Here is an 11,952-nt window from a genome sequence, read left to right as displayed (position 1 = left end):
TCTCCCTCCCCACTACCCCCTTCCTCATTAACCCTTGATAATTTATAAATTGTTATTATTTTGTCATATCTTATTGTTATTGTTAAGTGCCATTAAATTGGTTCTGGCTCATATAGACCAGATGTACAGAAGAATGTAGCTTTGTCTGTTTCGACACCGTCCTCACCATTAGTGTTATTTTTGAGCCCATTGTTGCAGGACCTGGATTAATCCATCACCTAGGAGTCCTCCTGTTTCTAACTGGTCTTCCATTGTGTCAAGCATAGTTTTCTTTTCCAGGGCCTGGTTTCTCCTGGTAACATGTCCAAAGTTATGAGATGAAGTCTTACCTTTCTCACTTCTAAGGAGCCTTCTTGCATTCTTCCAAGATATATTTGTTTGTTCGTCTGGCAATTCATGTTCTGTACAATGTTCTTCACCAACACAATAATAAGAATCCATTAATTCTCTAAGAAGAAAATTAGAATAGGGTCACATAACAAGGCTGGTGAAATAATCGGTACAGAGCTTATAGAGTCGTAATATGAGTTTAATGGACAGAAGTGTCCCAAATCATTAAACATGAATTAAATGTTTGATTATCATACATTAGAACGCATATGTAGGCACTCCTTAATTCTCAATAGTTCTGCTACCAATAGAGGCTGGGATCCCATGTAAATCTGCGTCTTTCTTACCTTCTCTGTAAAAGTGAACTTTGGATTTAACAATTTCTAAAATTCTATATGATCTCTTTTACTATGGTTCCTCTTGTTATATTCCACCTTGACCTCTTCCAAGATGCTTGTTTATAAGACCTTCTCAATCCCTACTTTTTTAATTAACAATAATAGCCATATCATTAAAATTCCAAATGTTTACCATTCTGATATTCAGACATGAGGAAAAGGAAGTCAAAGAGGTAGTCCTTCTGATTCTTTTCAGTATTTTACTTTTACAGTAAATTTTCCATTGAGGAAACAGATTATGGAAGCTATTGAAGATTCAGAAGACTTTAGAAATTTCAGAAAGGTGAATAAAGATGGTCAGGTGAGATGTAAGAACTCACTTAAGGATAGAAGCAAGAAAGAACTAAAGTGACACTCTTGCTGGGACCTCTATCTACCTGGGGCGAACTCTGCCTTTATGACCTCAGAATTTCTTCCCCTCGTTGTGTTCTACACTCAGAACTCAGGTATCTGCTCCTCAGCTGGCAGGTCCCTCTACCTGGAATGAAGGATAAAAGTCAGAAAATCACTTAAGATTCTTAGGGAAATGAGATTGCCTAGAAGTGAGATGGAAAGAGTGGGAAAGGTGGTGACAGACAATCTATTAGAAAACTCTCATTTCCGGATTTGTGGAAGAAAAAGAACTACGTGAACCAGTTTCCAAGACAACCTGCTGTTGGGGAGCCAGGGTTTGGGAAAGGAGATGGGTAACCTGTGGTTACTCTTTCTCCTTTCCCTATCTGTAGTAGCTTTCCATGAGGTCAAAGGCTGTCTGGAATGTGACCCCAAATTCACAGAAGATATTAAGACCTTGATAGAAAAGCTGATACCCGCAGAAGTCCCTGGTCGAAACTTTCTTCTTCAACGGCAGATTAAGGAGATTATCCATACCAGCTCCACCGTCCCCCACAGGAACAAGATGCTCCGGGTGTTGGGTGAGGGGTGCTTGGGTCCCCAATATTTTGTGGGGTTGAAGGGAGGAGGGAGGCGGGGAAGCAAGCACTGGGATCCACATTTTCCCCCCACAATGTAACTATTCCCTCACATGTAACTTTTCCTTTGCTAACTAGATGTCCACAACGTTGTTAACTTGAGAAAATGGCTGAAAACTGAATTTGAGAAACTGGAAAAAGAAACATGGAAAGGTTAAGTACTATTTCAGTGTTAAAAATTGTCTTGCCCAAGCAATTGTAAGGAACATGGATGGGGGTGGGGGGCAAGGTGCCACAAAGAAACTTGTTTAAAACCGGAAGGACCAGGTGAGCACTGTTCTGACATTTGAGCCACCTTCTCTCAGGTGCCTTTATCCTTCAAGGAAAGCTTCTGGAAGTCCGGCAGAACCTGGAGTCCAAAATGAAGGAAGCATTAAAGACGTTCTCTGATGTTGGTAATGAAAGACGCCTATTAAAAACACTAGAGGGTACAGAAAGCTAAGGGTGAGAGGAGGAATGTAAGTTTACATCACGCTAATTTAGATTGGATGAAGGGGTTGCTGGAACTTAGAGGGTACTAAGCAGGTTATTTTGGTGTGAATGCGGCAATATATATGTTTATGAGCTCTCATTAGAACTTTCTGATTCTTTTCTAGCTTGTTCCGAAGATTGCAGTGAGTACAGTATGAGCTGTCAGTTTGTGGTTCCCACTTCTATACTATATAGATGACCCTAAACTCCTATCCATCACACTTCTATGACCCTTACTCTCCTACCCGTCGCACTCTAGCTGAATTTCTAGGGATGTAGTTATATTGGGTACTAGGAAAATAAAATCTAGCTAATCAAACCTTGGACATTCAAGAGATTTAGGAGGAATTCTGAGCCTCTAAAAGTATAGTTTTCAATCTGTTTCACCAAGGTATGTTAAGGCACCCTATTACGCACATCCCACCTCTCCCCCGCACCCCCCCCCCCAGAAAAAAGAATAATCTGACTTGAATTGCAAAGGGTTTTGAATCATCAAGAAACTTGATTCATGGGGGAAGGAGAAATTATTATCAAGTGAATTTAAGGGTTCAAGGAATTCCTGAGCTCTAATCTATTCCTAATACTTTACCTAAAAAACCTTAATGGCATGGTTTCCTTCTGACTGTCTGTCTATCTGTCTTTGTCAGTTGTGATTGAAGGTCCCGTTCTTGATTGTTGGAGCTGTCTTCGCATCACCACCCATTGCTTCAAAGGGGAGTATTGCGGAGGTAATAAATAAAGATTGTGGTGTGGCAGTTTGAAGGATCAATAATTGGATTGTTCATTGACTTAATAAATATCCTTGAGTACCTTCAATGTGCCAGTAACTGCAGGCCACTATAATGCAATCATTTTGTGTTGCTTTTAGAGATCTAAAATGCTGAACTAAACAGGTACCTGTATGAATACCTGGCACTGAACCAGTTGAAGGGTTGAGAAATGAGATAGTTAAAAACTGGATCTACGCTAGAGAAATTAGGCAGAGGGTAACAAGGACAAACAGATGCAAAGTCCTGGATTATAAAATAAGAAAAAGCCAGAATAACCAAGGAAGCGTATCCCACACGGGCAACTGTGTGATGAGAAAAGAGACTTCTGTTCTCGGTACAGGTTCCAAGTTATTGTTTATCTTCTAAAATGCTCTCTCTTTCTCCTTTCTGTTTCCCAAAGAAGATTCAAGGATGGCCGAGACTCGGGAGATCACACTCTTTTTGATCTTGCTGGCAGAATCTGTAGTATTTGGAAGCTCTTTGTTACTGTGAGTTCTGTGCACGCCACACAAACACAAAGTTAAGCATGTCTCTGGCAAAGAGACCACTCAAAACGCACCCGCCCACCATGGGAATAAGAAGAAAGGCAGTCTTGTAAACCTGGCCTAGGTCAAAGACAAGAATATCATGGCTGGGTGTTTGACCCAAGAACTGTTGGAACTTAAGGGGGGGGGGCATGCTGAAACATTAGGAAAACTTTTAGAAGCACCCAAAATGACAGAGAAAACAATCATATTATCATTCTAAATAATTGACATGCTGATCTTGAATGGGAATTATCTTCTCTTTCTACTGTAGATTCCATGTATGTGTGTCTCATCGGAGGAAGATGAAGGCAATACGAAAATCACTAAAATCATATTTAGAGAAGAAGCTTGAAGAGTTAATGGGGATGGTAGAGGAGAAGAAAAGGAAAGAAAGCAGGACCCGAAAATAAGTCATAGACACAGAGAATTGTTTTAAGTTTTGGTTCAAGTCACTTTGCAGCCACAAATCCATAGTATTTTAGAAATGGACTAGAACATACAATTTCTCCTAGTGAAGGTCCTCATTGATACCAGAGACAATGGAAGCAATAAGAGAGTATATCCCTTCTTACAGATATTTTTATTTAAAGAGATATTGTACAGAATTGGGATATCTTACATGAAAGATTTTACTATTTGATATGTAACAAATGTGGCAAAATGGTTATAATGGTTATTTGTGTGGTTACACACAAATATTAATCAATAGTCCATACTTACCACATTCCCAATGATAATAAATTTTACATTTTTTTAAAGTTTGGCTAGTCTGAGAAATAAAATAATATACCTATATCAGTAAGTCTGAGAATATTTTCACATGATTCAGTGACATTTAAACTTACTCAACATTGAAATCAATATCCATATATTCTGTGATTTTTGATTTGTCTTTTTATTTTCAATTATAAAGAGGCCACTCCAAGATATAAACATTAATTCTATTCTCCCTTGTAGCTACTTAGGATTTATTTTTTTAATCTATTGTTTTTCCACTAAATATTTAAGATGTGGTTTTAGTTACTTAGCTACCTGCCTCTACTACTAAGTTTATTATTTTTAAACACTTCTCATAAATACCCACTTAAAAATATGTATGTTTTAAATTTGAGTTTTAGTGTTTTTTAGTGTTTCCAAGATATTCAACCATACTATCTTCCAAAAGAAATCTGTTATTTTCATTCTTACTACTTATACCACTTACTTTGTTTTTAACCTTAGGATATTTATAAGAACTTGCAGGCTGGCGCTAAATAGTTATTAAGATAGTAGATCATTTTAATAGGAGTGAGACTCACTCATTTGTTGTATACCTAAAGTCTTTAAACAGCAATATTAGGAAGACTTATCACTGTTCCTCTTAAAAATTGAATACTATTGCATAGGAATTAGTTCACAAATACTGAAAATGTATTCAAGCACCCATTTGGGCTGCTTATTTGTATAACTGAACATAACATGTATTTTAGTCTAAAAAGCTTTACTATATATGTATACTTTCTGTTTATCAATAGAATTTTAAAATCTATACCATAAGCAAGATTACTGATACTATTATTAGAATTATCAAGTGACTCGTGGAGGTTTCTCAGATTTTTTTCTCAACAAGCTGATAATGCTGCTCCTAAAGTAGACCAGGGAAATACATATATGCACTGTAGATCAAAGTAATGGAGTTTGAGCTCAAAATTTGTCCTAAAATCTAATCTGAGAACAACTAGTTCATATGTGGCCTGGCTATATACTTGCCTTCATGAATTGAAGAGATGGGGCTATAATAAAGTGTGGTGAAGAAGTAAGATCATGCCTAACTATTAGAAAGAATAGCATCTGGAGTCTTAAAAGCTCATTTTGAAAAAAAAAGTAGATATTTAAATGAGGTTTTCAGTAAGTTCACACAGAGGGAGCACACCAGTCCATTTGACCCATGGATTGTAAATAATAAAATCCAAGATCAGAAGGAGGGAATTGTATAGAGCTTAACTTCTGAGCACCTAGTTTGTAGGTAGCTTTGCATGATAGTGAAAATCCAAATCCATTTGCAGATTCCCAACATGGATTATTCTCTATTGAATTTCTTCAGGCCATTGATCAGGATTGTGGGTAATCTTGCCCCCATTCAGAGCACGTTGGAAAATGGATTACTGCAGACACACAAACAAACAAAACAACTCACTGCCATCAAGTCAATTTTGATTGCAGCCCTAGAGCGCAGGTCAGAACTGCCCTTTGGGTTTCTGAAACTATCACTCTTTACAGTAATAGAAAGCTTCATATTTCTCCCATGAAGTGCCTGCTGGTTTTGAACTGCTCTTCTCGAGGTTAGCAGCCCAATGTGGAACTACTACACAACCATGGCTCCTGATACTGCAGGCAGAGTCAGGTTAATATTTATCATCTTATTTTTTTCTTCTTACCCATGTTTAATTTGTTCTAGTTTCTATTTTCTGCTTTCTCTTGGACTGAGTTTTCCTGTTTTATTTTGTTGTCATTGTAGTGGTTTTTTGGTATGCCTTTCTTTATATGAAAGCCAAGATAGGTCATTGTAGGGGCTAACTTTCCTGTCAACTTGAACCTGTGTGAAAGTATAGGTGTAAAGTCTAACCTATAAATCAGGTCATAGTCTGAGGATGATTTTTAGGGGGTTGGCCTTTTAATGAGTGTTACTAAGAATAGCTTGTCCTCTGGCCCTTCCCCTTCTCCTAGCAAGGACTCTGTGTCTGCCACCAAGCGTGGTCCTATATGTGTCAGTGACCTAAAGAGCTATGGATAACCCTGCTATGTTTCCATTGACTTTGGAAACACAAGACTCTTCACCCACTTGCCTGTTAGCTCTGTTTCTGACTCACCTTCTTCATAATCAGGCTGAGTCTGAAGGGGATCCAGCTACCACTGGGCCTATGGACTTGATGTTTGCCCTGGGAAGGGATGCATTCTTGATATAAAATGTTTTTTTTTCTTGCACATATATAATTGTTACTAGTTTTGTTTCCCCAAACAACCCACTCTAACACAGTAATCCATAGAGACTAACTAGATTAATAGATCCATAGACTTATGTAAAAAAATTTGGGGGCAATGACCAGCTAATAATAATAGATAAAAAAATGAAGAAATTTTTGTGAAATTGACTGTGGTGATGAATGTGTAACTTTAAAAAATATATTTAATTGACTTGTTATGGTACATGAATTATATGCCAATAACACTTTATTAAAAATTCAGCAAACTCCAAGGAATCAATATCATAAAGAGCAAGTATTCAGATCAGGGTCCCAGAGATTAGAAATTAAATGCAAAATATAAATAAAATGACATATATTTTGAAATGAAAAATCTTGATTTTAAATAATTCATAAATTAACTATGAAACTATAAAAAACCATAACATGTTTACAAATAGATAATATTCTTAATATTGCCTATCAAATCTTCTGAATGTGGCCAATATATAGGGTTAAGGCTTAGACTTTGTAAGTATATCATATAATATGATTTTTCAATTTAAAAAACATTGAACAAAGTATTGAAACTAAAGACTTTGAAAAAGAACAAAATAAACTAAAAACATATACAAAAATTTTAAAAATAAGATTATAAAGGAACTTAATGAAGTACAAGTAAGAAAATATAAAATAAAGCTAACAGAAAGATCATTTTAAAACTTCATCCTGATCAAAGACTCCATAGTGAACAAAATTTTATACACATATACAAGTCCTGGGTATGCACAGATAACTTATATCTGCCCTTAAATGCTCTATAAACTTGCTCTCATGTGAAAAGATTGAACCAGTCCTCACTCACAACTATCTTCCTCACAATCACCTTCTATTGCTGCACATGCAGCTTTTATAGAAATCTATTTTTTTATCTTAAGGGGTCAATTCTGAAAATGCTAAGGATATATTCTTATGAAATATTTAAAAAACAAACAAACACGGTGATCTACAAAGCTGTCCTATACATTCCTTTATTATCCTTTTTCTCAATAATGCTCTAAATTCCATACCACTGGCTCAGCTGCTGATACTATCAATAGAATTGTCTTATGTCGCATGGGATAATTTATAATGTTCTCCACAAAAATTATAGTGCTGTCTCAAAAATGACCCAGAGACATCTATAAGGCACAGAGATATGAGTGGGCTTGAGCTCACACTTAATCCCAGCCCAGATCTAAGAACAATTAGCTCTTTTGACATGACCCTACTCAATACTCACCCTCCTGGGCAGACCACGGAAGATGAGGGTACTATAGCAAAGCGTGGTGTGGTGAAGAAATCAGATGGTGCAGAATGATCACAAAAATAGTCTGGGGCCTTAAAACTTGTCCTAAACCAGGAAAATCTCTAGAGGCAATAACTGGATTAATAAGTATCTAGACTGTGTCAGGAGAGGCTGGGAGGGTATGGGGGGTGGGGCTTAATAACAATGAGTACAAAAGAGAAAAAGTATTCTAAAACCCATTGAGATAATGGTTGCACGATTCTTCTTAAAAGGAGTGAGCTTAAAAACGTGATTGAACTATTCAATTGTATGATATATGTATTATGTGCCAGCAATTTGCTCAAAATACCTATTCCATGTTTGGATTTACTTATATGATTACAGAAAGAAGATCAAAGCAAAATGAAGAACAGGTTGAGTGCACCAGAATGAAATAAACAGTAAAAATGAAAATATGACACATAATATTCAGAGGATAGTGAAAAAGCACTGATACAAAGCAAAAGAATATTAAATCCATAGCCGTAAAATTAAAAATATACCTCTAATGTGCCCAGTAACAGACAACAAGACTGTATATTAAGATGCCTAGTGGTGTGGGATGCTAACTGCCGGTCAGCAGATCGAAACCACTGCCCATTCTGCAGGCAAAAGACGAGGGTTTCTGCCCGGTAGAGAGTTATAGTCTCATAAACCCATGGGGACGTTCTCCTCTGTTCCACGTGAATTCCAATTGGTGTGGTGGCAGCAGGTGTGAGACAGCACAAATATACCAAAAGCGAATCGATGCTCTACTAACCGCCCTCCCCGTGTTGCTAGGGAGTTATAGCCTGTATTTCAGATGCTTGCAGTGCTTGACTTGCCGCCCATCCGCACTGAGCTTTTCAGATACATGATTCACCAACCTTCCGCTATAATACAAATCATGATTCTGTTGTTTATCATGTGAGGCATAATAGGTATGGGGGGACTAGTTTGGGCTGTCAGTGGGTCTGTCTGTCATAAAGTAGCATGAAGATCATCTAATTGAACTCTGTGTTCCTGCACTAGAAACGGGCTTGGGGTACTCTGTTTCTCAATCCTTTAAAGTGATATAAAATGAATTACAACCCTTGATCTAGCAGCTGGCATTTAAAACAAAGAATATGTAAAAATATCTTTACAACAATATATATCATTAATGAAATAATATGCATCATTTTGTTACTAGAATAATTATGTTGAGAGCTGGCCTATAAACCAATATCAATCTTGCATGAAGCTAAATTCTAACATATCCCTAAAATCCATCACCACCCGAGACATGGAGTCCTCAGGGATCAGGACCATACTATGTTTATTTTCATGTTTCCAGTATCTAGCAATGTATCCCTCACTAAAGATTTTCCTGAACCACCCATCTTATCCCCACCTTTCCGATTATACTTCTCCTTTTTCCTTTTATTTTGTAGAAATTACAGCTTATTATATACTAATGGGGTGAAGTCTGATCCCAAGATCTCAGAGATCATGACTGTTATTTCGTATAGCTATCAACAGGGCTAATTATATTGTCTTGAACAGCAGAGATAAATATTAGTAGAATCAAACTCTAAATTGGTAAATGGATTTTTATTCACTTCTGAATTATAATATTGGTTGAAGTTGTAATTTGGGAGTGAAAACCCCTCGGTAGTCTTAATACTACCACATGTAGTTTGCCATATTTCCCACTGTAACCTAAGTCCTGATGAAATAAGAGTTTCCTTAAGATTGTTTAGAGTTAAATCTTCCCATGGAACTTAGATAAGAATTAAAATGTGTCCAATTTCCCATCTCAAGTCCCATGGGACCCTGGAAGGTAATCTAGTTAAGGGGCACCTGTTGTGATATCTCAGTACTCCCATCAGTCAGCCTTATAGTCAATTGGATTAGAAACATGAAGAAACCCTACATTTTATAAGAGCTCAAAGGATTTGGGTCTTAATCTAAACCCAGAAACCATTTTAGTAATCAGGAGGTTGCTGCAAATTTCCCGATCCCTGACGACGCAGATAGGCTGAGGTTGAGAGGGGCATTCAAGATGTTGGCATTTCTGTAACTCCAAACCCATGGCCAATCTCGCATTGTCACTCTAGAGTGGCTATGGGTTCAAACTGCCAACCTTCCTGTTAGTAGCCCAGTCCTTAACACAGTGCCACCAAAATCCAAATTCACTGCCATCGAGTGCATTAAGATTCACAGTGACCCTATAGGGCAGAGTAGAACTGCCTCCATAGGTCCTGGGACTCTAAATCTTGGAGTAGAAAGCCTTCTCTTCTCCTACAGAGACGTCAATGGTTTCTAACAGCTAATGTAGCATTTAGTAGCCCAAGTAACCCGCAATGTCATCGGGTTCCTACAGTGCCATAAAGTGTCTTAAATAATTAAGCGTTAACAGCCCTGTTGGCACAGTGAGTTACACGTTGGGCTTCTAACCAAAACTTTGGCAGTTTGAAACCACCAGTTGCTCTTCAGGAGAAAGATGAGGCTTTCTCTCCTCTTAAACATTTATAACTCCGACCTATTTTACCCCGACCTATTGGCGCAGTAGCATTTTCACCCCGACCTATTGGCGCACTATGAGTCAGAATTTCCTCAATTGACGGTGAGGTTTTTGTTTGTTGCTTTCAAATGTCAATAGAAGCAGGAGTCTTTGAGCTCCTTAGGGGATCACATTGAGCTTGTGTTTTTCCTAAACTAAAAATATATATTTGTTTACTTGCGTGTTGTTTTGACGGACCTGAAAATAGGCTGAATCACAAGACCTCAGGGAGGGACAATTAAAGTGAACACAAGAGAAAGGCCATCTGACGAATAGAGCAGCAGCACGCTTTCTTCCTCCTCCTCCTCTTCATCTTAATCAAGGAGCTTGCGCACTGCAGCTTCTCCAACCCAAGCTCACTGCCATTGAGTCGAATGGAGCGCCTAGCGGCCTGATGGCACAGGGTAGAATCGTCGCGGGGGGGTTCCAAGACTGTCTCTTTTGATTGGAATAGAAAGCCTGTCTTTCTCCCACTTCAGGTCTTAGAGACTGAATTTTTTAGATTTGGCTCTGCTAAATGCGTCAGGGTAATTGCGCACCAGGATGTCTCTTCCTCTTTGAGAGAGAGAGATCAAATCCCACTGCTCGCCAATCAAAGGGTGGCATTGGCAGGTGGGCATGTTTGCCGAGCCGCCACTTTGGGTGGTTTTAGAGCTCTCTGTGAGGGATGACTCTTGAAGCACTTGAAGCCTTTGCCTAATGAGGCTTCATCAGGCTGTGTGATGAGGTGGCCCTTTGCGGTCCCCGCTGAAAGTACTAATAAGACAGGCTCTCCAGGATTCTGCACTCATTTCTCTCACTTAACCACACTCTTTCTCGTACTAATGGTGTCAGAGAATGTTCAACAACAGCTTTCCAGCGAAGAGGACACGCCCTGGGTTCACACATGGCACTTTGGGAACCTCTTTGAGTAATGCTCGCTAGTCAACACGCCATCGTTTATGAAGTTGTTGCTTCTGGAAGGGGTATCCGCAATCTAGGCAAAGGCAACAGTCAAAGAGTTGGGAGGAAAGAGCAAAGAATATTGAAACCGAGCTTACGATTCGGTGCTTATTAAGACATACCAAACCTTGCCGAAAAACCCTGTCTCCTCGCAGCAAGGGCAAAGAAAACTTTCATCCATTGAATCTGAGTGGTGTAGGTGACACGTGATCATTCTTTTCTTATATATTGATTTTGCTGATAGTACTTCTGACTTTTTCCCACAGTAAGATTACATTGTACTCCCAGAGAGGAAGGCTGTTTTAGTTTAACATGAGGGCAGCTTTCCGTAGGTTTGAATCTCCCTTCCGTCTTGGGGCTAATTGCTGAGTACTTCCGTCCTGTGCAGCCACCCCAAAGCCCCTTTTGTCTTCAAGGTGGACTATTTTACAACCGTTTCAGGTCTCTGTAACATACTTGACATCATGAAAGGCACTGCAAAATGAGTGGAATGCAATCCTATATTTTAAAAATGAAATGAGTAATGAAATGCTATTATTAAGACAGAAATATATTGGTTATTAATAAGATTTTAAAAGCTAACATATCCCCAGTTCTCAATTGTGAGACCGTAACCAGTTCAGACATCACTCATCTGTACGCCTCAGGACATTCAACTACCACCACAGCTGGATAAGTGGGTTGGGCTTGTGGTCTAGGGTTGGCAACAAAGACCTTTTTCTCTTTGGTCCATTTGCCACCAATTCTCAC

General features: G+C 38.5%; 1 protein-coding gene across 2 annotated transcripts; it reads left to right on the top strand.

Moving 5' to 3' along the window:
- The first annotated feature begins 1,410 nt into the window (after positions 1 to 1,410).
- On the top strand, positions 1,411 to 3,877 carry IZUMO3 (IZUMO family member 3). 2 transcript variants are annotated; one of them, XM_075558941.1, is made up of 7 exons: positions 1,411 to 1,642; positions 1,778 to 1,852; positions 2,005 to 2,094; positions 2,296 to 2,313; positions 2,818 to 2,898; positions 3,341 to 3,428; positions 3,739 to 3,877. In XM_075558941.1, exons 1-7 carry the CDS (start codon positions 1,411 to 1,413, stop codon positions 3,875 to 3,877), a joined length of 723 nt encoding a protein of 240 aa, XP_075415056.1. The 2 variants fall into 2 exon arrangements, with proteins under 2 accessions (XP_075415056.1, XP_075415057.1); XM_075558942.1 differs by lacking the exon at positions 2,296 to 2,313.
- Positions 3,878 to 11,952: the final 8,075 nt, after the last annotated feature.

The sequence above is a fragment of the Tenrec ecaudatus genome, chromosome 10, assembly GCF_050624435.1.
Source record: "Tenrec ecaudatus isolate mTenEca1 chromosome 10, mTenEca1.hap1, whole genome shotgun sequence".
Taxonomy (NCBI): Eukaryota; Metazoa; Chordata; class Mammalia; order Afrosoricida; family Tenrecidae; genus Tenrec; species Tenrec ecaudatus.
This window is presented reverse-complemented; position numbering and strand designations above follow the sequence as displayed.